Source organism: Anser brachyrhynchus (genome assembly GCF_964034855.1).
Source record: "Anser brachyrhynchus genome assembly, chromosome: W".
Classification (NCBI taxonomy): Eukaryota; Metazoa; Chordata; class Aves; order Anseriformes; family Anatidae; genus Anser; species Anser brachyrhynchus.
In genome coordinates this window covers 19181794-19207294 of record NC_137704.1, presented here as the reverse complement: position 1 = coordinate 19207294, position 25501 = coordinate 19181794, and the positions used below count along the sequence as shown (strand labels likewise).

Below are 25501 nucleotides of genomic sequence, written 5' to 3'. Positions count from 1 at the left end.
CTAGCTGCTGTTTTTCCCCTTTGCAGGTCAACTGTGCTGCAGCAGCAGTTTAACTGTGTAGGCAAGGCGGAGCTGGGCTCGGTCGCCCTGCCAGCCATCATGCGCACAGGGGCTGGGGGGCCCGAGAACTTCCAAGTGGGGGCAATGCCCCAGGCCCAGCTGCAGATCACCAGTGGCCAGATGCACCGAGGGCACATGCCACCCCTGGTAAGTACTCCTGGTGCCCACTACAGGGTGCGGACACTGAGAGGTACCTGTGGGGCTCATGCAGACCCATCCCTCTGGCCAGGTGTTAGCTTGCTGTCAGGAAGAGCAGGGGCTCCATGTGGTTGGCCTGGTGTGCTTGCTGGCCTTCAGTGTCCTCCCACGGCCACTCCACAAACTCTTGCTTCCACCCTGGCATCCTCCCCTGGCCAACTGTCCCAGCCTTCACTTCCATCCTCTGGCTGGGCACTGCTCTGGGCTGTTCCTGATGCTGTCGTTTGTGGCACAGCCCTGCTGCTGCTGGAGATGCCACCCTCCTCTTCAACCTCCTCTGCAGCCAAGGAAGCATTTGAGAAGGGCCACAAGGAGTCTGTTACCTTTGGTATTCCCCAGTCTGCCCCCAGGGCTTGCTGTAAAAGCTTTGTGCCCCCCCCCCCCCCGGTCTTTGCTCCCTGCTCCCAGAGAGCTGGTTACCTGCTAGGTTCTCTAGCACCTGCCCTGGGCAGCCACTTTGCGGTAGGATGGGGCATTTCCCAGTGGGGGGCATGGAGGGGAAACCCCTTTCTGGCTGGCTGCCCCCCTTTTATGGCAGCACCTTCCCAGAGTGCTTTCCCTAGCGTACCTCACTCTGTCCTTGCATTGCAGACTTCAGCCCAGCAGGCGCTGACAGGTACCATCAACTCTAGCATGCAGGCTGTGAACGCAGCCCAGGCCACCCTGGATGACTTTGAGACCTTGCCACCCCTTGGGCAGGATGCTGTGAGTGCCTGGGGAAAAGGGGTGCTGGGCTGTCTGGGCTGGGGGACCCCCACTGGGAGGGTAGACGAGGCTGGCTGCTGTCCCAGAGGTGTCAGCAGCTCCCAGGAAGATCTGCTCCCTGCTGAGGTGGGGTTGTGTCCAGCCCCAGGCACAGGAGTGGAAGGGATGCTTGGTCATGGGGGCCTTGCTCTTATAGGCTTGCATCTTTAGGATGAGCTGAGGAGTTTTGGGTGGTAACCGCTCTTCCTTCCCTTCTTGTCTCCTCGTTCTTGCACCTCACTGTGGCTCCCCACCACCACCTCCACCTCCTGAGCCCGTTCTCCCCATTTCAGGCTTCCAAAGCTTGGCGCAAAAACAAGATGGATGAGTCCAAGCATGAGATCCACTCCCAGGTGGATGCTATCACTGCTGGCACAGCCTCGGTGGTCAACCTCACCACAGGTAGGTGGAGGGCTTGGACAAAGTCATGCTCCATCCCTGGAATAGGCTTAGTTTCTCTTCTCCGGCTTTTGGATGAAGATCAAGGTTCCTACCCTCCATTGGAGACTGGAGGGAGGCAGTTTGGCTCAACCAGAGCTAACTGAGCCCAGACTGCTCCTGACGTGCCTGAAGAGTCAGTAGCACTCCCTGCCTTTCAACCCCCAAACATCCCTGTCAGTGCACAGGCTGCTTCCCATCCTTCCCCTGCCATGGCTGCTGACCTGTCTTCCTCTAAACCAGGAGAGTGTTGTCCAGTCCCAGCTGTGGTCACGGCCACAGCGTGGTCCAACTCTCCTTTCCCATGCTGTCCTTCCCAAACAATGTGACCATTTTTCAGACTTGGGAGCCAGGGGGCTTCTCCAAGTGCTTACAGGAAGAATCGCATCAATTCCAGGTGCAGGGGTGTTCTTAGGGTGTCACTGAATGTATCCTGTCCCCACATCTCATCTCCTTCCTGTGCAGGGGACCCAGCAGATACGGACTACACAGCCGTGGGCTGTGCCGTCACCACCATATCTTCTAACCTGACTGAGATGTCCAAGGGTGTGAAGTTGCTGGCTGCACTGATGGAGGATGAGGGAGGGAATGGACGGCAGCTTCTGCAGGCAGCCAAGAACCTGGCCAGTGCCATCTCAGACTTGCTGAAAACGGCACAGCCTGCCAGCGCCGAGGTGCGAGATGGACAGGAGGGACATGGGGCTGTGGGGCTGAGTGTGGGGAGCTGAGATAGAATAGGTGGGAGCCAGGGGAACAGCTTGGTTTGGGGCTTGCTCAAAACCCATGATTGTTTTTGCCTCCTTCCTTGTAGCCCCACCAGAATCTCCTGCAGGCTGCTGGCCTCGTGGGCCAGACCAGCGGGGAGCTGCTGCAGCAGATCGGGGAGAGTGACACTGACCCTCGATTCCAGGTGGGTGGGCCTAGCTGCGCACAGGGGCACGTGCTCGAAAAAACCTTCTGCCTTGCACAGGAGCACCCCGTGGGGACCTTCTGCCGGCAGGAGAGGTCCGTGCTGAAGCTTGGCCCGTGCACAGTGACTTTGCCAATGGAGGGGACAGGCCAATTCCCATCCTCATCCTTAGAGCCACTGTCGTATAACGCCTCTTATCTTGTGGGTTCTCATGTAGATACCAGAAAGCTGGCGTGCTTGGATCCTGTCTGCCTCTGACCCAAAGATGGTAAAAGGGAGCTGTAGGCATGGCTTGGTGGTGTCTGCCCCTCTTGGATGTGAGGGCTGCTCCTCTGGGGACAGTCAGATGAACTCTTTGGAGAAGGGCTCTTGTGGAAAATCTGCTTTTCTCGTAATCAGCTCTCTGAAGTCCATGCACTCAGGTCTCTGCTGTGCTCCAGCTGTCATCTTGTGCCCAGGTCTGTGAGGCTGCCCAGAGCAGGGAACTGAGGCAGCTGAAGCCTCATGTTTTTTTTTCTTGCTGAGCTGACCTCCAGCCACACTGGTTTTCCATGACTGCTGTTCCCAGCACAAGGGAGGCAGCAGACAGTGCTGGGAGAGGGAGCCAGCCCTAGCAAAACAGGCTCCCGAAATGAGAGGTTTCTGTTTACCGTGGCCACATGGCCTCAATATGAGTAGAAAAGCCTGGAGAGAGAGCCAATAAGGCAGCTCCAGCCTGCAGAGCCCCCACTGCAGACCTGGCAATCCCGCCTCATGCAGCTGGTGGAGGGCAGTGTGGCCAAGGGGCAGATGTAGGAACCGGAGGACGATGTGCAGGGCAGCCTGCCCCTCCGCCACCAGACCCAAGTATATCTGCTTCCTTCCTCTGGGGTCCTCTGCTGGGGGGCTGCTTCTCTGCCTTGGGCAGCTGCTGTGCTTTTGGGAACTGAGGGCTCCTGAGCTCAGTGCATGTGCTCTCAGACTGTTGTCCTGGCTGGAAGGGTGATAGATGGCAGCAGGAGCAGCCTTTGCTTGCAGAAGGTGAGGGGGCAGTGTGACATTTCTGCTTGGTAGCCAGAGGCTTCGCTGTAGTAGCAGGGTGCAGCTTTAGAACTTGCTCAAGAGCCTGGTGGTGGTTTTGCCTCATTTACGCTCTGCAAGCACGCCCTCAGAAGGAGAACTGGGGCTTGGCAGCAGTTTAGCTCCTGTCTGCAGTGGGAGGGTGCCCGTGCAGCAGCTGGGGAGCTGTGCCCTGGGCACAGCGCCTTGTCCGAACTCCCTGCCTCGCACTCGGTGCCCCAAGTGCTTGCTGTCTAGCACTGCTGCTGGTGGATGCCAGCAGCATGACATGAGGGCAAATCCTGATGGCTGCAGTGTGTTGTCGGTTCGGGCATCCTCTGAGGAAAGCTGCCTGCTGCCTGCTGGCAGGGCATCCCAGCAGCACGGTGCCTCGACGCAGGTTCTTGCTGCAGTACCATCAGGGATGCAGCGCAAGTTGTTCCTGTGGCAGCGTCACAGGTGATGCTGAAGGTTGTCCGAGCTGCTCCTGGAGGTGATTTTAGCCAGGGCAGTGTCCTGGTACCAGGAGCTGCCGCATCGCAGGCTGTGGCACACTGTAGGGATGTGCTTGAGGTGTTGCCAGCCGCACAAGCTGCTCCAGGAGTTCAGTGCAAGGCTGAGGTGGCAGAAAGGCCCCCTGAGATCATGTTTCCCTGCTGAATATTTCACGAGAGCTGTGCAAGTGGCCATGCCTGGCTCCGTGGTGGCTCCTGCACTGACCTTCTCCATCCCCGCAGGACATGCTCATGCAGCTGGCCAAGGCCGTGGCCAGCGCCGCCGCAGCGCTGGTACTCAAAGCCAAGAACGTGGCTCAGAAAACGGAGGACTCAGCGCTGCAGGCGCAGGTGATCGCGGCTGCTACGCAGTGCGCCCTCTCTACCTCCCAGCTGGTGGCCTGTACCAAGGTAAGCGGCACCAACCCTCGCCCCACTGGGTTTGGGACCAGAAGTTGTGGTTTCTCTCCTCTTTGGAGGCTGGGGACAGTGGTCGTCTGGGCTGTGGGCTGCTGGGTGGAGAACAGGAGCTGCATGGTAGCAGCTGCCTGGGCTTTGTCTTCCCCTGCAGGTCGTGGCTCCCACCATCAGCTCCCCAGTGTGCCAGGAGCAGCTGATTGAGGCCGGCAAGTTGGTGGCTAAGTCAGCAGAGGGCTGTGTGGAGGCCTCCAAGGCAGCCACCAGAGATGACCAGCTGCTGAAGCAGGTGAGGGTGGCAGCCACCACTGTCACCCAGGCCCTAAATGACCTGCTGCAGCACATCAAGCAGCACGCCATGGGCGGGCAGCCCATCGGGCGCTACGACCAGGCCACCGACACCATCCTCAATGTCACCGAGAACATATTCAGCTCCATGGGCGATGCAGGTGAGAGCGAGCAGTTGGTGGCACCTGGGGAAGAGCATAGTGGGTAGGGGGCTTGAAGGAGCACAGGTAGATGGAGCAGCCTCTCTGGGGTCGTGCTTCCATGCCTGTTTGCTGTGCCTTTGCTGTGGTCTTGTGCCTGGGGCTTGCACCAAGGACAGGAGGCTGGTGTGGTGGAGCGGGGAGGTATCAGGGAGCCCCTGGGACTTGCTGACGGCCACCCTTCCTTTCTGTCCCAGGGGAAATGGTGCGGCAGGCTCGTATTCTGGCTCAGGCCACCTCCGACCTCGTCAACGCCATCAAAGCCGACGCAGAGGGAGAGACAGACCTGGAGAACTCGCACAAGCTGCTGAGCGCAGCCAAGATCCTGACCGACACCACTGCCAAGATGGTGGAGGCTGCAAAGGTTCGTGGCGCACAGGAGGAGCTGCTGGAGCAGAGAGGCTGCTTTCCATGCTCTGCACAGCTCCAGGGTGAGGTGCACGGTTTCAGAGGGAGGTCCTGCACTGAGCTGATGAGCAAGCACAGCAGCTGCTGGCAGGAGGATGAGGGAGATTTGGGGTCACGTGAAGGTGAAATGGCTTTCCTGCTTTGCCCAGGGAGCTGCAGCCCACCCGGACAGTGAGGAGCAGCAGCAGCGGCTGCGGGAGGCAGCAGAGGGGCTCCGCATGGCCACCAATGCTGCAGCTCAGAACGCCATCAAGAAGAAGCTGGTGCACAAGCTGGAGGTGAGCACTGGGCAGGGGAGGCAGAGCGGGACCAAGGACGGTATGTGAGCTGCTCCTAGCCAGGAGTCTGAATCCCAGTGCTTTCTGGAGAGATGATGTCCCTTTTGTACAGTTTACGTTTCCATGCTGCATCCAGTAGAAACTTGTCCACTGCTCCCTGCTGTCATCACAATATCTGAGCAGCATCCCCCTTTTCCATGTTCACACTGTGTTGCCTTGCGGTGCTGAACTTGATCTCCAGCACCAGAGGTGCTGGTGATGCTGTGGCAGGCAGAGGCACAGCAGGAGAAGCTTAGAGGGGAGAAGGACCCTGGTCTGCAGTGGGGGGCTTCCAAGCCACGCTGTCCCCACGGCTGACCCCTGCCTTCCCCTGGCAGCATGCGGCCAAGCAAGCGGCTGCCTCCGCCACCCAGACCATCGCTGCCACACAGCATGCTGCTGCCTCCAACAAGAACCCTGTCGTGCAGCAGCAGCTGGTGCAGAGCTGCAAGGTAAGGGGCACAGGGGGGCATGGGCCCCTGTCCCGGCACTTCCCCACTCCCGGTGGGTCTGGGTGCCTGCAGGCCTCTGAGCAAAATGGTGGGAAAAACTGCTGTGAGAATTGTAGTTTATGTTCCCATTTAGCGTGTTTGTGCTGAGCTGCCTTATTTTAAGGAGAACAGTTATTCCGGCAAATACAGTGTGAGGGCTTTTTAAAGGTTTTTAAACTTGACTTAGTGTCATGCAGCATATTGAGCAAAATATTAGTAGGGCGTGGTATCTGTAAATGAGTTAAGGATGTTTCCAGGATTTGTTACAGAGCACTGGGTTCTGGGGAGGATGCCTGCAAGAAGGCTTTCGAGTGGCTAGGTTCATGTCTGACTCTCTCTGATCATTTGATCAATGGTCCTGGGATCAGAGAATCACAGAATGGTTTGGGTTGGGAGGGACCTTAAAGACCATCTAGTTCCAACTCCCTGCCATGGGCAGGGACACCTCCCACCAGACCAGGTTGCCCAAAGTCCCATCCTGGCCTTGAGCACTTCCAACGATGGGGCATCCACAGCTTCTCTGGGCAGCCTGTTCCAGTGCCTCACCACCTTCAGAGTGAAGAATTTCTTCCTTATATCTAATCTAAATTTACCCTCCCTTAATTTAAAGCTGTTGTCTTATTGCTACACTCCCTGACAAAGAGTCCCTCTCCACAGCTACTAGCAGTCAGATCTGCAGGTGGCCATGCTGCAGGCAGCAGGGAGGACAGGTTCGGCACCCAGAGCCTGCATGGCTGGAGGTGGGACCTTCACCGGAGGGACCTGCACAGTCTGTGCCCACAGTGACCCTCCTCTCCTCTGGTCGCAGGTGGTGGCGGATCAGATCCCCATTCTGGTGCAGGGCGTGCGAAGAAGCCAGTCGCAGCTGGACAGCCCCAGTGCCCAGCTGGCTCTCATTGCCGCCAGCCAGAACTTCCTGCAGGTACCCCCAAACCTGCTGCCAGCCGTAGGCAGCTAGGAGACAACTGCGTGCTGCCCTGTCTCATTCCTTCTTTTGACAGCCCGGTGGGAAGATGGTAGCCGTAGCCAAGGCCACAGTGCCCACCATCACCGACCAGGCCTCCGCCATGCAGCTCAGCCAGTGCGCCAAGAACCTGGCTGCGGCCCTGGCCGAGCTCCGCACGGCCGCACAGAAGGTGAGAGGCTGGCGGCTGCCCAGTGCGGAGGGCCGGCAGGTGGGGACAGCCCTCCTTGTGGGCCAAGCTCCCTGCAAAGCCGCTCTTCCTTCTCCCTGACACAGGCACAGGAGGTCTGTGGGCCCCTGGAGATCAACTCAGCACTGGGCCTGGTACAGAGCCTGGAGAGGGACCTTCAAGAGGCCAAGGCGGCCACCAGGGATGGCAAGCTCAAGCCTCTGCCAGGAGAGACGGTGAGGGCACACAGGGCAGCAGGCACAGGGTTTTGGGGGCTGGCTGGGCGAGGTGTAACCCCTGCTCGCCGGTCGCCCTGCAGATGGAGAAGTGCGCCCAGGACCTGGGGAACAGCACCAAGGCCGTCACCTCTGCCATTGCTCACCTCCTGGGCGAGGTGGCCCAGGGCAATGAGAACTACACAGGTATTGGCTGTCAGGCCTCAGCTGGGCCCCGGCAAGGGGCCAGGCTCTTGCTGACTGACCGCTCTCCCCCACGGCAGGCATTGCTGCCCGGGAAGTGGCCCAGGCGCTGCGCTCGCTCAGCCAGGCTGCCCATGGTGTGGCGGCCAACACCTCCGACCCACAGGCGCAGGGTGCCATTCTGGAGTGTGCCAGCAACGTCATGGATAAGGCCAACAACCTCATCAAGGAGGCGCGAAAAGCGGTGGCCAAACCCGGAGACCCCGACAGCCAGCAGTGCCTGGTCCAGGTGGGACTGGGGCCCATGGGGTGGCTGCAGGCTGGGGGCAGCCTGCCGGGGATGGCTGAAAGACAGCCGCCACTCTCATCCTCTGCAGGTGGCCAAGGTGGTGTCGCAAGCGCTGAACTGCTGTGTGAACTGCCTGCCCGGGCAGCGGGACATGGATGCTGCCATTCGCATGGTGGGAGAGGCAAGCAAGAGGCTGCTGGTGGATTCGGTGAGCTCAGCCCAGGGCTAAGGGGGAACCGGCTGTGCTGGATGCTCTCCAGCATGTCCCCAGGTGTGTGAGGGTGCTGGACCTTCACCCACCAGCTCCCACATTTCCTCTGCTGCTCCTGACCCCCTCCCTGCCTCCAGTTCCCTCACAGCACCAAGACCTTCCAGAAGGCACAGAGCCAGCTGAACCGGGCAGCAGCAGGACTCAACCAGTCTGCCAACGAGCTGGTGCAGGCATCACGGGGCACCCCCCAGGACCTGGCCAAGTCCTCAGGCAAATTTGGACAGGACTTCAATGAGTTCCTGCAAGCGGGAGTGGAGATGGCCAGCCTGTGCCCGGTGAGAGTGAACACCCATTTGGCAGTCCCAATTATTGTGGGAGGCTATTGAGTGCCGGGAAAGGCATCCAACCATGAGCAGTGGTTTGGAGACTGCTGTGAGCAGCTGTGGCTAACACCATTGGTGAGATGGAGTCTGGAGATGGGCAAAATAGCAAGAGCAGGGGAGGAAGTGGATTGTATTCAGTGATCATTGTCACCAAACACTTGCTGCTGATGGCCAGTAGATGAGTTGAGTGAAGGGAACTGGCGCAGCCTGGAAACCACCAGAGAAACCCAGGGTGGGCATGGAGCTCGGGAACCTGCTGTAGGTGACTCTTCTTGGCTCCTTGCAGAACAAGGAAGACCAGGTGCAGGTGGTGTCAAACTTGAAGAGTATCTCCATGTCCTCCAGCAAGCTGCTACTGGCAGCAAAGGCGCTTTCTGCTGACCCCACAGCCCCCAACCTCAAGAATCAGCTGGCAGCGGCTGCACGGTAGGAGGAACTGCTCAGGTTGCATGGAGGGAGGTGGGCAAGTGCCAAAGTTTGTACTGGGTCTGCAACTTCACGAGTCCTGGTGTTTGCCTCCATGGAGCTCAGCTTGCTATGGGGCTGTCCTGAGACCATTTATCTAACGTCATCCTGACCTTGCTGCTCTGTCGCAGTCTTATCAGAAGAGACAGACCCTTGGGCAGGTAGGAATGTCCTCCAGCCAGAACCTCTGCCCATTTCCTACACCAGGACATGTCCCACAGCCAGGTTAAGGTGTTTGCAATAGTGGTAGCTCTGGGCGGTGAAGTTGGCACTGATCCAGGCATGTCTCTCCCCTGTCCTGGCAGGGCCGTGACTGACAGCATTAACCAGCTGATCACCATGTGCACCCAGCAGGCGCCAGGACAGAAAGAGTGTGACAATGCCCTGAGGGAGCTGGAGGTGAGAATTGGAGGCCAGGGGCTTGGACTTGGCTGGGTGCTGAGATGTCTGGGGTGGGGGGAGGAGCAGCTCCTCTGTGCCATAAGAGGCAGGAGAGAGCAAAAAGGAGCTGTGAGTGCAAGGTGTGGGATGTGGAGAGTGCAAACCCTTCCCCTCGACATGACACCCGTGTCTCTCTAGACGGTGAAGGAGCTGTTGGAGAACCCCACCCAGGCTGTCAATGACATGTCCTACTTCAACTGCCTGGACAGCGTCATGGAGAACTCCAAGGTGAGTGTCTTCCTCTGGATTAGACGCTTGGCTGGTGGAGCACAGTGAGCTCTGAGGCTGGAGCACCGGGTGGGAGGTGGTCTCCAGCTGGTGGTTGTGTATCCTGCAGGTGCTGGGTGAGTCCATGGCTGGCATCTCCCAGAACGCCAAAAACAGCAAACTGCCTGAGTTCGGGGAGTCCATCAGCGCCGCCTCCAAAGCTCTCTGTGGGCTCACAGAGGCAGCAGCCCAGGTGAGATGCGCTTGGTCCCATCCCCATGCATCATGCCTGGTGCTAGGAGCCCTCTCCTGCCTCTGCCCTGGCACAAGCCCTCACTGCTTCTCTTGTGCTCGCAGGCTGCCTACCTGGTGGGAGTTTCTGATCCCAACAGCCAGGCTGGACAGCAGGGCTTGGTAGACCCCACTCAGTTTGCCAGAGCTAACCAAGCCATCCAGATGGCCTGCCAGAACCTGGTGGACCCTGCCTGCACGCAGTCACAGGTGAGTATGAGGTGGGGCACCGTGATGGGCATTTTCTTGCCTAAAAGGGAGTGTTGCAAGAGTGGGGAGATGCTGTGGGTCCTGCTTCGATCTGCTCTTCTCCACAGGTGCTGTCAGCAGCCACCATCGTGGCTAAGCACACCTCGGCCCTGTGCAACACGTGCCGCCTGGCCTCCTCCTGCACCGCCAACCCTGTTGCCAAGCGGCAGTTTGTCCAGTCGGCCAAGGAGGTGGCCAACAGCACCGCCAACCTGGTGAAGACCATCAAGGTGCGTTGGGGCAGCACGGGTGGCCCTGCAGAGGCAGGCAGAGTAGAGATGGGAGGGTAGGTGGGATGTGGGCCATGCTCAGGACTGGATAACTGCTCGCTCTCTCCTGCACGCCAGGCCCTGGACAGCACCTTCAACGAGGAGAACCGGGAGCGGTGCCGCGCAGCCACGGCTCCTCTGATAGAGGCCGTGGACAACCTGACAGCCTTCGCCTCCAACCCAGAGTTTGCCACCGTTCCTGCCCAGATCAGTCCTGAGGTGGGGTGCCGCTGGGGCAGGGAGGGGTGGCCTGCCTGTGGTGGGAGCTGCTGCAGGGTGGGGAGGAGCTGCATGCCTCAGCGCCAGTCCCTGCGGAGCGTGGGATGGGATCCAGAGCAGAGCTGATGTCTGGAGGGTGCAATGAGGAGGCAGCAGCGAGCGTTGGGCATCAAGAGACTGCTCCTGGGTGAGGAGAAGAGGTAACTTCCCATGCATGCCTGTCCATCCATGTCACTGGGCCACCATCTCCCTGCACAGGGATGCAGAACCATGGAGCCCATCGTCTCATCCGCCAAGACCATGCTGGAGAGCTCTGCCGGCCTCATTCAGACTGCCCGCTCCTTGGCCGTCAACCCCAAGGACCCACTGCAGTGGTCGGTGTTGGCCAGCCACTCTCGCACCGTCTCGGACTCCATCAAGAAGCTGATCACCAATATGAGGTGAGGGCAGGCTAGGACCCTCTCAGCCAGTCTGGTGTGCTTGGCCGGAGCCCCCACTGACCAGTACCCCCGGTTCGGCTCATTCCAAGATGATGTTTTGGCTCATCTTGCTCCTGTTCTCCTTGGCTGCTGCAGGCAAGGGATGGGATGGAAGGTGCTGTCCTTCTTGCAGCACTGAAATGGTTTGATGGGAGACACATGCTGGTGAGCATGGGCTGGTGGGACTGTGGTGCCTGGCTCTAACACCAGATTGCTTGAGGAGAGGGGTCTTGCCCCTCACCGGCACCAGTCGAGTTGTGTGGTAAAGGGGTGGCGTAGTACCAGGCAAGCCTGGCACGATGCTAATCCATCTGTCATGCAGGGACAAAGCTCCTGGACAGCGGGAGTGCGATAAGGCCATCAACGTCCTGAACAGGTGTATGCGGGAGGTAGACCAGGCCTCCCTTGAAGCCATCAGCCAGCAGCTGGCCCCTCGAGAAGGCATCTCCCAGGAGGTAAGTGGGGGGCAGCATCCTTTTCTGGAGCCCCTGCTGGCTTCCTCCGCTTTCACACAGGGCTTTGGTAACCCTCCTTGGGTCTTTAGCAGGAGGCCTGCATCCGTCCAGCCAAGTGCTGGATAGAGCAGCCTTGTTCCAAGCTTTGTGTCCCTGCTGCAAGTCCATCTCAGTGAAACAGAGCAGGGCTGTGCTGCACCTGGGAAGGGCTGTCTGGTCACACAGCCCTTAGAGCCAGAGCTTGTTTAGCGATGAAATCAGCACTTTGGAGCCCTGCTTAATGGGGGCAGGTTAACTCCTCTTTAGCAGAGCTCAGTGAGGCCAGCCTTGCCGCAGCCTCATGCCATGCACTCTCTTTGCAACAGGCTTTACACAACCAGATGATCACAGCTGTGCAGGAGATCAACAACCTGATTGAGCCCACGGCCAGTGCAGCGCGGGCTGAGGCCTCGCAGCTGGGACACAAGGTAATGGGAGGGGAGGGATGGGGAGAGGGTGTTCAGGCACCGGGCGTATGGAGGAGTCCACATCAGGAGGAGAGGTTCTGACCAGCCTGTGCTAGGAGCTGCTGGCACTGACACTGCTCTTCCCTAGGTGTCCCAGATGGCTCAGTACTTTGAGCCACTCATTTTGGCAGCTATCGGTGCTGCCTCCCAGACACCCAACCACCAGCAGCAGATGAACCTCCTGGACCAGACCAAAACGCTGGCTGAATCTGCCCTGCAGATGTTGTACACCGCCAAGGAGGCTGGTGGGAACCCCAAGGTGAGCAGGAGGTGCATGTGGCGACAGTGTGAGCCTCAGACATGTGTCACATGTCATACATGCGTGCTGGGCACCAAAACCCATAGCAAATGTCTGGTGTCCCTGCTGGGGGGGCAGCTTCCTTCTCTCACTCCATCTCCTCCTTGCAGCAAGCTGCCCACACACAGGAGGCTCTGGAAGAAGCTGTGCAGATGATGAAGGAGGCTGTGGAGGACCTGACCACCACACTGAACGAGGCAGCCAGCGCTGCGGGTGTTGTCGGGGGCATGGTGGACTCCATCACCCAGGCCATCAACCAGGTGAGGAGAACACAGAGAGGGCTGGGGCTGAGGGAAAGGAGAAGTCAGAGTCAAACCCTGTATGGGACTTTGTCATTTCTTGTCTTCCTTGGGATGCCGGCTCTGAGTCCTGCTTGGGAAGGAGAGGCACTGCACTTGAGCAACCAAAGAGGCAGGGAGAGATGCAGGAAGATGTTCAGATCTTTCCCCATTGGAGTTCTGGGGGCCAGTCTGGGGAGGGAGTGCCCAGGGCCGTAGTGGGCAAAACCCCAGGCAGGGAAGCACAAGTCTCTTGCCGTGCTGTAGTCAAGGAGTGTCTCTGGGCAGGGGCTGGAGCCAAACTCTCCTGATGTTCTCTTGCAGTTGGATGAGGGGCCAGTGGGCGAGCCAGAGGGGACCTTTGTGGACTACCAGACCACGATGGTGAAGACGGCCAAGGCTATTGCAGTGACTGTGCAGGAGATGGTGGGTGCAGGGGCCAGCAAGGCTGCCACTGCTCTCCTATTCACCCCCGCTCGAGACAGGAAGCAAAAAGTGGTGCTGCAGTCTCACCCAGGCAGGGCAGCTGTCCTCCTTGCTTGCCTGTCCCACCATAGGGCCCACCTGAGCCCTGCTCTTCTTCCATTGGCAGGTCACCAAATCCACCACCAACCCGGACGAGCTGGGCATACTGGCCAACCAGCTGACCAACGACTACGGGCAGCTGGCACAAGAGGCCAAGCCAGCGGTGCTCACCGCTGAGAACGAGGAGGTGAGAGGGTCGGTGGAGAGGAGCCGGGTGGGGTGGCTGGTGTGTCCCATCAGGTATGATGGGTGCAGGGGTTAGTTCCCTTCAGGCTCTCTCACGCCTCCAGATCAGCTCCCACATCAAGCGCCAGGTGCAGGAGCTGGGTCGTGGCTGCGCCGCCCTGGTGACCAAGGCTGGAGCCCTGCAGTGTAGCTCCAACGATGCCTACACCAAGAAGGAGCTTATAGAGAGCGCGTGCAAGATCTCCGAGAAGGTGAGCTGCCCCAAGGGTCCCGGAGCAGGTAACAGGAGAGAGGAGGCAGGTGCTGGGAGGAATGCCAGATTCAGCCACGTGCCCTTTGAGCCTCCACCTTGGGTTCTCTTGTTGCCCTGCTGGGCTCTGTCTGCTCTCTCGGCCATGCTTGCCCTGGCACAATTCAGCTGATGGGGCATGGGATGGGTTCCCTTCCTGGCACCATAACAACAACTTGCGCTGTGATGGGTAACTGCAGTGGCCGGGTGCTACCTGCTGAAGTGCTGGTAATGGCCTGCCAAGGAAGACTGTTCCACACCCTGGTGGCAGCCCAGGGCTCTCTAAATCAGCCATTGCAGAGGTATGCGTAGCATTTGCTGCGTCCCTAGTAAGCCTGCAGCTCATGCTAGGTGATCAGTATCCCCAGCACCTTCTGCTAGCACAATGGAAAGCATCCTGCCCATCAGCCAGTCTAAAAAGCACACTGATTAATAACATACAAAAAATGGTTTAAAAAATCCAACTGATAAGGGTAGAGCTGCAATGCTTGCAAGCAAGATTACAAAGGCAAAACAAACACTGGTTCATACTGTCTGGCACATATCTGCATGCCCAGGGCCTCCTGTAGGTTCTTTCTTTCCAACCTTACTTTCCATCAGGAAACTTACTCTCTTATGAGTGCTTGCCAAAGTGCAGAAATTGAATTTAGCGCTTACAGAAGGAATGAGCTGTAACATTCTGATAAGGTGCTAGCCTTATTTGTTTGGAAAGTAGCAGAATCCAATGTCTCCTGCACCCCCAAGCATGATAGGTATGAGATAAAAATAAATGGAAGCTAAGGAGGGGTGTCCAGACCATACAATTCCTGAGACCCCTCCTTGGATTGATTTGTCCTGGGGAGGTGTCAGAGGTGTGTGGTGGGGATTGCATGAGCCTGCTCTGCCTCCCTCAGTCACCCTGCTCGTACCATGCAGGTGTCCCATGTACTGGCAGCCCTGCAGGCTGGAAACCGCGGGACGCAAGCCTGTATCACTGCTGCCAGCGCCATCTCTGGCATCATCGCTGACCTCGACACCACCATCATGTTTGCCACAGCAGGGACCCTCAATCGGGAGAACTCGGAAACCTTTGCTGACCACAGGTACCAGGGTGAGGGATACAACACCTTGGCCAGCCCCTGCTCAGCTGAGGATAGGAGGGGCAGGCTCTGTCCCGCTGTCTTGCATCTTTGTAAGTTGTGGACCAGCTCCAAGGAGACCTGCAAGTTCGGGTCATGCTGGCTGTTTCCCCCTCCAGCTCATACAGATGAAAGGCAGGGAGCAAGGAGCACATGTGCACGTAGAGGCAGACGCTTGTCTGTCATTCCTTAGCACCTTGTGCATGCACACCTCTGCAGGGCTGCATCCTCTCTGACTCCCTTCTTCTCACCAGGGAGGGCATCTTGAAGATAGCCAAGGCACTGGTGGAGGACACCAAAGTGCTGGTGCAGAATGCCACGGCCAACCAAGAGAAGCTAGCCCAGGCTGCCCAGTCCTCCATGACCACCATCACCCACCTGGCAGAGGTGGTGAAGCTGGGTGCTGCCAGTCTGGGATCTGAAGACCCAGAGACTCAGGTAGGATGGGGTGTCTGGGGTGAACAGAGGCTGCTCATAGCTTGCGTGAAGGGGTTGGAGCTGAGGGTGAAAGGTCATCTGGTGCTCTGGGCTGGACTCTGCATGTCTTGGAGAACACTGGCTGAGCTTTGCCTGCTAGCAGAACTGGCTGATTTGAACTCCATGTATATGGCATGTTCCGGGGTGCCCTAATTTTCTGCTGCTGGGCCACACCACCTACAGCCTGAGTGTGACCACAGCAAGCCATGACCCTGGTCTTGCTCTTCCCAGGTGGTTCTGATCAATGCTGTGAAGGATGTGGCCAAGGCACTTGGGGACCTGATCAGTGCCACCAAAGCAGCTGCTGGCAAAGCTGGGGATGACCCTGCTGTCTACCAGCTGAAGAACTCTGCCAAGGTCTGCACTGGGGCGCAATGGGGAGAAAGGAATGGGGCAGGAGGGTTAGAAAAAGCAGGAAGGTGCTTCTGTGCCTTTCTGGGGATAGGAGGACAACTGGGAGGTAGTCAGGGCAAGGGGACACATAAAAGGTAGGGCACAACACAAAGTGGGAGATCAAAATGAGGTGGAGTATGGAGAAGGGACAGTTTGGGACCAAACCACAAAGGGAGGGACAGGTGCTGGCAGCGTTCCAGAGCTTTCTTGGGGCTTTTTCCCAGTTCTGTTCTCCCTTCCACAGGTGATGGTCACCAACGTCACTTCCTTGCTGAAGACGGTGAAGGCTGTCGAGGACGAGGCCACAAAAGGGATGCGGGCGCTGGAGGCCACGATAGAGCACATTCGCCAAGAGCTGGCGGTGAGTACAGCCACAGCATTGCAGCTGGCCTCCTGCCCTCCTGCTGCCCTGCGCCTCACCCCTGACTCTATTCTCAGGTCTTCTCCTCCCCAGTGCCTCCTGCCCAGGTCTCAACCCCAGAGGACTTCATCCGAATGACGAAAGGCATCACAATGGCCACGGCCAAAGCTGTGGCTGCTGGCAACTCATGTCGGCAGGAGGATGTCATCACTACGGCCAATCTGAGCCGCTGTGCCATCGCGGACATGCTGCGCGCCTGCAAGGTGCCGCGTGGGTGGGCGGGGGAAAGGGGGCTGGCACAGGTTTGGGGGGACAAGCGGGTGCCCTCCACGAGCCCCAATGTGGCAGGAGAGGCGTCTGGATGCGAATCGCTATCTCTGGGTTCCAGGAGGCTGCCTCCCACCCGGAGGTGAGCGCAGACGTGCAGCAGTGGGCGCTGCGCTTCGGCAGGGAATGTGCTGGTGGCTACCTGGAGCTGCTGGAGCACGTGCTGGTGGTGAGTGTCCCCAGCCCCATTCCCATAGTTTGCTGAGGCCGCCCATAGATACCAGGGTGCTCCCCAGATCCCCAACTTCTTATGGGCTCTGCAGCTCTTCCCTCTGAGGTCTTTTAGTGTGCTCCCCCTTACTGCCTGTCCCTGAAGCACCCAAGGTGAGCCCTGCCATGGGGCTGAGTGCAGGGGAGGAGGTAACGTGTGGTGGCCACGGGCACGCAGGTCGTGCTGCCTGTCCTTCAGGTCCTGACATAAAAGAGAGACCTGCTGGCTGCCTTGAGACTGCACAGCTCTTCATTGCTGCAGTGCTCTGGGCTAGGGCTGTTAAAGTTGCTTTGACCTGACCTAGACATTTGATGTCAAAATCATCTTGAAAAAGCAGGTGCCAGATTCCTCTCCCCTTCCTTGCCCCTGTACCTAGCGTGTGGCTCACCTCCATCCCCATGATGGTCCCATACAGGAAAGGAGCACCTCCCGTGTTCCCTGATTGCTTAGGCAGGCAAGGTGAGAAGGGATGGGAGGGTTGCCTATAATTACTTACAGAAGCAGATGTCAGAGTGATCAACAAGCTCTGAAGAAAAGTATTTGGGTAACAACAGATGGAGATTAACCGGCCATAAACAGAGGCTGGAAATTCACAACACAGGAACAGAATCCTGAAGCAACTTCCATTATGAGTAGTGGGAGTGAGAAACTTAGCCAGTGTGAAAACAGAGCTCATTAAGCTTACACAAGAGTGTGCGAGACAGGCAGTGCCTGCAGTGGCAGAGGTGTTGACTGTGAAGGCCAGCTGCACTCTTTTGATCTAGTCTTCCTCCAGCTTAGTCCTCCCAAGTACTTCAGTTGGCTGCTTTAATTAGCTGTCCTACAAGATCAGCATAGTTCATATGAAGTGAATTAAGGCTGGATTAACCAAGAGATGGGAAGAAAGGATTCAGTGAAGTGCTTCCAGTGGTTTGCGTTCTTGGCAAGATTGTAAGAGCTGATCCTGCTGCAAGGATGCACAAAACATGTGCCTGTAGATCTGATGATAGCCCTGGATCTGAAGCAAGGAAAAAGAGCAAGCATGGGGTCAGTTATGCAGCACGATTTCACTAGGTTGGTTAAAAGGGGATTAAGAACAAAGAGGGAGGCAGGCAGGACCCAAGGGCTAGAAATTGAAGCCAGATGGGGGAAATCAAAGGATGGTTTTATCTGAAAGACGTAACCATTGGGATACAGTTACAAAGAGCAGTGAGTTTTTCATTCTCTGCATCTAGATCAAATGTCTTTCTGGAAGATGCTTTAGCCACACATAAGTCATCGCAGCCAAGACTGAAATGCTAGGTGAAATTCTCTGGATGACCTGTTGTTAACAGATGATTGGGCTAATGACATACTGTGGCAGTGCCCAAGGTCAGACTACTTGCAGAAGCATGCTATTCCACTGCATTTTGGGTGTAACCTTCCAGCTGTCATGCAATGTCTCCTGAATATCATACATGCAGTCCATCCCATGAAATATTCACTGGAGGTACATCTTAGTAAGCTTATGGCCTCTAGAAAGAGACCATTTAGCAATTTAAAAAATCTTGTCAGAGCAGATGATAGACTTATTAATACAGCTTTTTGTCCAGACGTGCTCACGAGGGCAAATTGGCCATTGCTGTCAGCTTGGGGGCTCCCTGCCATATGCAACTGTCATGACTTTGCTGGGATGGCCCCACACAAGTCCCAAATAAAGTCAGGAACCCTCCAGACTCTGCAGCACTCTGGTCTGTGAATGCAGGAAGCCAGCACAGAGGTCACATCTATGGGAGGGCAGCAGGTTCCTGGAAGGCAGCGAGCAGAAGGGATGAGGAGGTGCTGATGGGGCAGTCTGCAGCGCTGAGCCCTGCCCCACATTGAGGGATGTAGAAGGGAAGGTTATGGACAGGATACTGCCTTACCCCCCAGCAGCAGCGAAGACTGTTGCTGTATGTATGCTGGATCTGTCCCTTTGGGAAGTGCCTCAGTGTGCGAGCAGGAGTGGTTAGAGTTCAAGAGAGTTATTTGTCTCAGGATGGAAAACTTGGCTCCCAGCAAAAGAGTAAGCCAGCAGCGTATTTCACTAGGGAGGGGAAGGAATTTGAACCTCCGTGGGGACTTGGTATTTGGTAACAATAGGTCTCCATCACCAAAAGCAGAGAAATGCTGGCTGAGAACTGCAGTTAAAGAGTTCAGGGTGCCAAGCGGGGTGAGGAGGAGAGCCGCTCTGGGTGCGGGTGCCTCCTCCAGCCCTGGGAGCCTCAGGAGCCTGTCCATCGGGAATTATGCAGGGCTGAAGTATGAAGTGGTGATGGTAGCAGGGCCTGGGACCTCCGAGCCTTCCTCCCCACCTCTCCATCTCACCTCCTTCACCCCACCTCATGCGCGTCCCCATTGCCCGCGTGTCTCTGCCAGGGCGTTCACTGCCTTCTTCTCTTTCCTCTCCATCCTCCCCCATCAGCTGGTGAGTAAGTTGACACTTGGTGTGCCTGCCAGTGTCTAACCTCAGCACGAGCAGCGTGTCCGTGTGCCCAGCCCGGCGCTGGGGTGGCACTGTGCCTACGTGGTTTGGGGCAGGACCCCACCGTCTGTGCCTGTACTCATCCCTGCTCAAGCTGATGTGTGGCCTCTGGTGTGCTGTGGTGTGTGCATGCCTGCCCTCCATCCCAGCTGCAGGGGGGATCTTCTGGGAAAGGGACGTATCCCTGCAGGGGCTGGGACCTGGCTCCAGGGTCCTTCCATGCCCAGCTTGTGTTTGCAGATGAATCTCGGAAAGGGGAAGGGTGAGGGGGGATGGCTTTCTGGAGCTTGAAGTGCTTTGAGGGGGGGAGAAAAGGAGATCCTGGGGGGCAGCTGCTGAGTGCTGGAAGGACCCTGACTTGAACTGAGGACCTCGGTGCTGCAAGATGTCCCAGAAGCCGTGGACTGAACAGGGCCAAGGAAAAGGAAAAGATCGTCCTGTCCCCATGCAGGAGGAGACCAGCCAGCGTCGCTCGAGACAGGATGGCAAACAGTGACCAATACATGCTCACAGGGGGTGGGGGGTTCCTGCTCTCTTTCTGTGGGGGGAGCACCTCAAATGGACTTACGGGGTCCCCTTGTTTTGCAGTGGCACCAGCAGCAGCCTGAAATGGGTGGCTGCTGGTGCCACGGGCCCCAGGTGGGACTGGTGGCACTTTTTCAGGCAGACGAATTCTGGGGGTGAGGGGCAAAACAGGGTCAGAAGGAGCTGCCAGGTAGGGTCCACCCTCTGCTTCGTGATCTCCCTAAGGTGCTTAGGCCTGTTCCTTTCCCCCAGATCCTGCAGAAGCCAACCCACGAGCTGAAGCAGCAGCTGGCCGGGTACTCCAAGCGGGTGGCCAGCTCTGTCACTGAGCTCATCCAAGCAGCTGAAGCCATGAAAGGTGAGTTCCATGGCTCCGTCCACCTCCGGGACAGCATCTAGGGCTGGGATTAGAGCCTGGGGCTCAGCAGCTGATGGGAGGTGGTAGGGTGGGTCAGAAATGAAGCTGTATGTGGCTTTAACCTGTTTTGGTTTCTGTCTTCTCTAGGGATGGAGTGGGTTGACCCAGAAGATCCCACGGTCATTGCTGAGAACGAGCTGCTGGGGGCAGCGGCTGCCATCGAGGCTGCAGCTAAGAAGCTGGAGCAGCTGAAGCCAAGGGCCAAGCCTAAGGTAGCACGGGGTGCTGAGCCCCACCTGAACCCCCTCTGGGGCAGCCCCTTCCCTCCTGGGTCCCACAGCCATCACTCCTGTCCCCAGCTCTACGTGTGCCCCCCTCAGACCCCTGCCACCTTCCTGGCAGCCCCGTGTAGGACTCACGCTCCTGTTTTTGTGTACAGCAAGCAGATGAGAGCCTGGACTTTGAGGAGCAGATCCTGGAAGCTGCCAAATCTATTGCGGCAGCTACAAGTGCCCTGGTGAAGGCAGCCTCAGCAGCCCAGCGAGAATTAGTGGCCCAAGGAAAGGTAAGGCTGGGAGGGGGAAAGAAAGGAGCAGCGTGTGAGTCAGTGCCAAAGCACTGTGTGCACGGTTTGTGGGGTCCTGGGCTGACCCCTTGGAGGTGGGCTTGCTCAGAGACATCGAGGTGAAGGTGGGTGGGATGTTCTAGCAGGGACCCCAGGGATGAAGTTGGCAAGATGCAGAACTTTCACAGAACAGGCAGGTGGATCTAGGGCTGTGGTGGGCTCTCTCCCTTCTCCAGTGGCTGCCCGCAGCCCTTGTGCTTCACTAGTCCTCTCCTGCCTCACAGGTGGGAGCCATCCCAGCCAACGCAGTGGATGATGGGCAGTGGTCCCAGGGACTCATTTCAGCCGTGAGTATCAAGGTCGCATAGTGCCTGTGGGGCAGGGGACATCTCCCCTTGTTCCTGCTCCAAAAAGGAGGATGCGCTGCCCTTGTGCTTCTCCTCCATGGAGGAGGCATCCCCACTGCTTGCTCCCTCTCCCACCAGCTGGGATATGGCATGGAAGCTGATTGATTGTTCCCATCCCAAGCCCTATGTCCTCCCTGGGACCCTCTCCTGGGAGGCTCCCACACCCCTCTGACACTCTTGCTGCAGGCACGCATGGTGGCTGCTGCTACCAACAACCTGTGTGAAGCCGCCAATGCGGCAGTGCAGGGCCACGCCAGTGAGGAGAAGCTCATCTCGTCAGCCAAGCAGGTGGCTGCCTCCACGGCACAGCTCCTGGTGGCCTGCAAGGTGAAGGCTGACCATGACTCGGAGGCCATGAAGAGGCTCCAGGTGAGTCCCAGGCTGCCCTTGAGCCCCAGCTGCCTCCTCCAGGCTCCTGAACACCCATGTGGGTGCTTGAAGGGTGGGTGGTGGTGAGGGGGGGCATGTGGGACCGTGGGATGAGGCCATGGCACAGAGGAAGCATCTCCACAAGGTTGTGCTCCCTGCCTGCATACTGTCAGTGGTTCACTTGGATGCAGGCTCCATGTAGCTTGGACCTCAGTTAGCTGCATGCGTGCATAATTCTGCGCTCCTGTCCACCAGGCTGGGGTTGCTGAGCCGGGGGCATTCAGGGCTGATGGTCTGGCTTGGGAATGCCTGAAATGTGTTCACCAAATCCTTGGCATTAATGTCTGGGGACATATTTTGACATAGGAGATTAACCCTCTGTGTCCATGGCATGGAGGTTAATGCCCACATGCTGGGGGTTAACACAAGGATCCCAGTGGGACCTTGGGGGTGGCACCTCAGGGCAAAGGCTGGGACAGGTCAGCCAGGCTGCCCTGAAGTTCCTGCCCCGCTGCTCAGAAGGGAGCAGAGTGAGGGAAGAGCCACAGGAGCCTGACTGGGAGCAGCAGTGCCTGAAATGGTCATGAGCAGCGCTGCTGGCAGCAAGCCATCCTCAGGGAGCTCTGCCTGCAGCTCCCACCTTGCCCGGCCACCTCTCCTGCCCTGCTGGGACAGGGCTTCCCCCGTCAAGGCAGCGGTTGTGCCTCAGGCTTAGGATGCTGTTCCCCCACCTCTTTCCCGTTCCAGGCCGCCGGCAACGCCGTGAAGAGAGCATCAGATAATCTGGTGAAGGCAGCGCAGAAGGCAGCTGCCTTTCAGGACCATGATGAGACTGTGGTGGTGAAGGAGAAGATGGTAGGGGGAATTGCACAGGTGAGGAGTGGGGCTGCTCCAGTGGGGCAGGGGGAGCTCTGGCTGCCACCACTACAGCCATGTCCTACCATCCACCAACACAGAGTACGTCCCCAAAGAGCCTCAAAACAATGCTGCAGACAGGGAAATGGCACCCATCCCACCCAGCTGGGCTTTGTGATCTTCCTGCTGCTTGTAGCTGCGGGCACAGCCAGTGAACATGCTCGTCCTGATGTCCTAAGAGTGTAACACCCTGCCTTCTTGGTGTGACACCTGTGCCATCCCAGCGTCCAGGGTGCGTGCGAAGGGCAGAGCATTGCGTAAGGGATGGGTGCAGCCCAGTGTGGGGTGGCACAGGTTCCATCTCTGCCTCCTGGATGTGAGACCTGCCTGCAGGGCGCATTGTACTCTCCCATGTCTCCCAAGGAGCATGGTCTGGGATGCAAGGACTGCTCTGGGACCATGAGATGGGAGGGGATGGGAGGGCGCAGAGCAAGGTGTGCTCCGTCTATCACTGCCACAGGCTACCGAGACATCTCACTGCGTTCCCTTGGCAGATCATTGCAGCCCAGGAGGAGATGCTGCGCAAGGAGCGGGAGCTGGAGGAGGCACGCAAGAAGCTGGCTATGATCCGGCAGCAGCAGTACAAGTTCCTGCCCTCCGAGCTGCGGGAGGAGGAGCAGAACTGAGCCCCACGCCACCGCTCTGTGCCCGGGCAGAGCCCTCCTGCCATTCACTGCACAGACTGCTGCCGACAGTTCCTATTTAAGACACCCCACCTCGAGCAATGCCGGGCTGCCTCGGGTAGACCAGAGCCCTGCCTGCACCAGCGCACCAGGACTAACCCAGACACCGCGCAGCACTGCCCCGAGCAGGTACCACACCAGCATCTCCGCTTCGCCACCTAGCCCGCCTTCCCACACACTCATGCCAGGGCCCAACCAGCACCCCTGTAGGGGGCTGCCAGGAGTGGGAGCCTGTCCTGGACCGGCTCAGGGTGCCCCCGCTGCCAGCCCCAGTTGCGGGGACATAGAGCTCCCTCCTGTGGTGGGGCCCGGCCCTCCAGACCTTTCAGAATTTTTCTTGTGCCTTTGTCATTCCTTCTCTCGTTCCTTTCTTCTCCCTCCTCCAGGCAGGAGAGGGGGAGGCTGGTGTCTTGCCCTATCTTGTACGCTGCTCTGCACCTTCCTTTGCTATGCTCTTGCACAGAGCCGCTTTTCACTTCTGTTGCCTTACTGCTGGCTGAATCGCCCACCCCTCTTCCTCTGCAGCATCCCCAGGAGGCACTGAGACACTCCAGAGCATCCTCTCCAGCCTGGGCTTCTCACTGGAGGCCCGGGCTCACCACCGCAGTGCCTCTGCTCAGGGCTGGTGTGAGATAGCTTCGCCCCAGAGCTGCTCTCCCCCGCCTTGTCCCCTTTTCTGGGGACCCTGCCTCTCTGCCCTCCTCCTTCTCTTTCCCAAGTGCCTGCATCGTTTTCCAAGATTTTTCAGTATTTTTTATAACTTCTAAATTTCTGTAGTATTGAGCCTGCAGCTTTCAAAGTTCATTTATCTCCTTGTTCACGTCATCCCCACTAACTGCCTGCAGCCCAGCGCCTGCCCAGGGGCCCGGAACTCCTCACCCCTCCACAGCTCCAAGACCCCATCCCTCCCCTTGCACTTGCTGAGGCTTCTCTCACTATTTTGATACTTTAAGCATCCCCTGTTACACATAGAAGGAAGCCAGTTCTCCCTGAGGCTCTAGGGTGCGGTAGGGGGATGCGGATGGCTCCTTGGAAAGATGCCTTCATCAATAAAAAAGGATTTTCTGCTTTCTCTGTGCACATGTCGATGGAGGGGTTGCAACCCAAGGGTGTGGCCAGCATCTCAAAGTTTGGGTCTGCTAGGTTGACCCGGGGCACTGGGACGGTGCAGGGTGGCCCCAAGGAGTAGGGCTGGTGGGCAGGGGTGCCGCAGACCCCACTGCAGACTGTGTGAGGGGACCGCCAGCCCTCCTTGGTGGTGGTGGAGAAGCACAGTGCGGGTGCTTATACAGCATGGAAACTATTCAAGGCATGTCCAGGAGCGGCACTCAGCTGGCCGGACCCCTTCTGCCAGCCATGTGCAGTCCTTGCAGGTGCTGCTGGGGGCCAGGGAGGATTTTGTTGCTGAGGGATTTGGGGGCTGGCTGGGCTCCAGTGCAGCACCTGCCCCTGGGGCTTTGTGCTCCTGGCCCCATTCCTGCAGCCAGCTGAAAATATCCCTGGGCAGGGCAGCAGGAGGGGGTGCAGGTGGGTAATCCCCCAGTACGCTGACCCCCCAAACCACCCCTCGTTGGGACTGCGGCCCTCTGCGTGCCAGAGGGCCAGGAATGTGGCCTGAGCTCTGCTGGCTGCCGGTGCTGAGCTCAGGCCCTGAAATAGCCCCCTGGGGCTGACGTGTGCGGGTGGCAGCTGCCCCAGTTCGGCTACTTCCCCACCTGCTCCCATGCCATCACTCAGCTGGGTTTGGGGAGACCCGAGTGATGGAAGGGATGCTGCGGGGCGGAGTGGGGACACTTCTTTCCCTGCGATCTGTCCCCTGCACCCTGCATCCCCCCCTCCCCAGAACATAATACCAGCACCAGCAAACACCCAGGAGGCTGAGCTGCCCCGTGAGCATTGCATGTCACAACTCTGCAAGGCCGTGGCTTGCGGGGGGGGGGGGTGTGTGCTGTGGGGCTTGGGGCTGTTCTGGATCTCCCCGCAGCACAGCAGCATCCTTCAGCATCCCAGCTGAGCCTGGGGTACTGGCACGTCCAGGGTGCTGATGTGCTGTCCCCCCTCACCCGGGACATCCTCCCATGGTGGCCTGTTTCCAGGGAGGATTTGTGCCTCCCACAAGAATCCCAGCCCTCCCAGCTGTCCCCTGACAATCTGTGCTGACCTGACCTGGCACCAGGCTCCCACCCAGGTACAGCCAGACACGGGACCCTCTGATCGCGCAGCAAGGAAGGCGAGCAGGCACGTCCCACCCTGCCGCCCCTCCTGGACCTGGGCAGGGGGCTGTCAGCAGTGGGGACTCCTGGCCACGTCCTCTGGGCGAGGGGAGGGGACACAGATGCCAGCACTAAATCCATGTGGAAGGGACATGGGGCAGGATTCAGCCTGGCCAGAGCTCTGGCCCCATAAATTTCCCTGGCTGGAGTGGGGGGGTTATTTTTGCACACAGGTTCCAGAAGGCACAAGTGGTGCTTGGACCTGGGACACCTCAGTCACAAGGTGCCAGCGGCCCAAATTCGTCTGGGCTTGGGAAGCTGCAGCCCGGCTCATCAGGGAGCCCTAGGATGGGAAGAGGCTGCAGCACAGGTGGTACCCAGGGACATCCCGTTAGCAGGAAAAGCCTTTCCCCAGGAGGGCACTCAGACCCCAGAGCAGGGCACGGAGAGGGGATGTGCACCCCTTGCACCCCCTTGTCCTGGCGGCCACCCTGGAGGATGG

The 25501-nt window shown here is 58.3% G+C and overlaps 2 protein-coding genes across 5 annotated transcripts in view; one reads left to right on the top strand and one right to left on the bottom strand.

The window, feature by feature from the left end:
* LOC308184707 (talin-1-like) overlaps positions 1-23854 on the top strand; it is a 34385-nt gene extending 10531 nt beyond the window's left edge. For 3 of the 4 annotated variants that reach the window (XM_080572034.1, XM_080572035.1, XM_080572037.1), the window contains 45 exons: positions 27-207; positions 850-963; positions 1296-1404; positions 1906-2114; positions 2252-2350; positions 4126-4293; positions 4454-4748; positions 4985-5151; positions 5345-5473; positions 5851-5964; positions 6812-6925; positions 7005-7139; positions 7244-7372; positions 7456-7558; positions 7636-7844; positions 7933-8052; positions 8193-8390; positions 8725-8864; positions 9209-9302; positions 9483-9572; positions 9682-9804; positions 9909-10052; positions 10160-10321; positions 10439-10579; positions 10838-11019; positions 11381-11513; positions 11879-11980; positions 12108-12278; positions 12428-12577; positions 12920-13021; positions 13188-13307; positions 13393-13557; positions 14511-14677; positions 14968-15151; positions 15422-15547; positions 15828-15944; positions 16022-16207; positions 16333-16440; positions 19742-19847; positions 19995-20119; positions 20287-20412; positions 20697-20759; positions 21006-21188; positions 21936-22061; positions 22598-23854. In XM_080572034.1, coding sequence (XP_080428160.1) covers positions 27-207; positions 850-963; positions 1296-1404; positions 1906-2114; positions 2252-2350; positions 4126-4293; positions 4454-4748; positions 4985-5151; positions 5345-5473; positions 5851-5964; positions 6812-6925; positions 7005-7139; positions 7244-7372; positions 7456-7558; positions 7636-7844; positions 7933-8052; positions 8193-8390; positions 8725-8864; positions 9209-9302; positions 9483-9572; positions 9682-9804; positions 9909-10052; positions 10160-10321; positions 10439-10579; positions 10838-11019; positions 11381-11513; positions 11879-11980; positions 12108-12278; positions 12428-12577; positions 12920-13021; positions 13188-13307; positions 13393-13557; positions 14511-14677; positions 14968-15151; positions 15422-15547; positions 15828-15944; positions 16022-16207; positions 16333-16440; positions 19742-19847; positions 19995-20119; positions 20287-20412; positions 20697-20759; positions 21006-21188; positions 21936-22061; positions 22598-22729 — 6361 coding nt within the window. In that variant the 3' untranslated portion in view covers positions 22730-23854. The remainder of the gene's footprint in view (positions 1-26; positions 208-849; positions 964-1295; positions 1405-1905; positions 2115-2251; positions 2351-4125; positions 4294-4453; positions 4749-4984; positions 5152-5344; positions 5474-5850; positions 5965-6811; positions 6926-7004; positions 7140-7243; positions 7373-7455; positions 7559-7635; positions 7845-7932; positions 8053-8192; positions 8391-8724; positions 8865-9208; positions 9303-9482; positions 9573-9681; positions 9805-9908; positions 10053-10159; positions 10322-10438; positions 10580-10837; positions 11020-11380; positions 11514-11878; positions 11981-12107; positions 12279-12427; positions 12578-12919; positions 13022-13187; positions 13308-13392; positions 13558-14510; positions 14678-14967; positions 15152-15421; positions 15548-15827; positions 15945-16021; positions 16208-16332; positions 16441-19741; positions 19848-19994; positions 20120-20286; positions 20413-20696; positions 20760-21005; positions 21189-21935; positions 22062-22597) is intronic. The other variant, XM_080572036.1, reaches the window with a different exon arrangement.
* The window catches only part of LOC308184794 (collagen and calcium-binding EGF domain-containing protein 1-like), a 198871-nt gene that overhangs the window by 116411 nt on the left and 56959 nt on the right, over positions 1-25501 (bottom strand). The gene's annotated exons all lie outside the window — the stretch shown is intronic.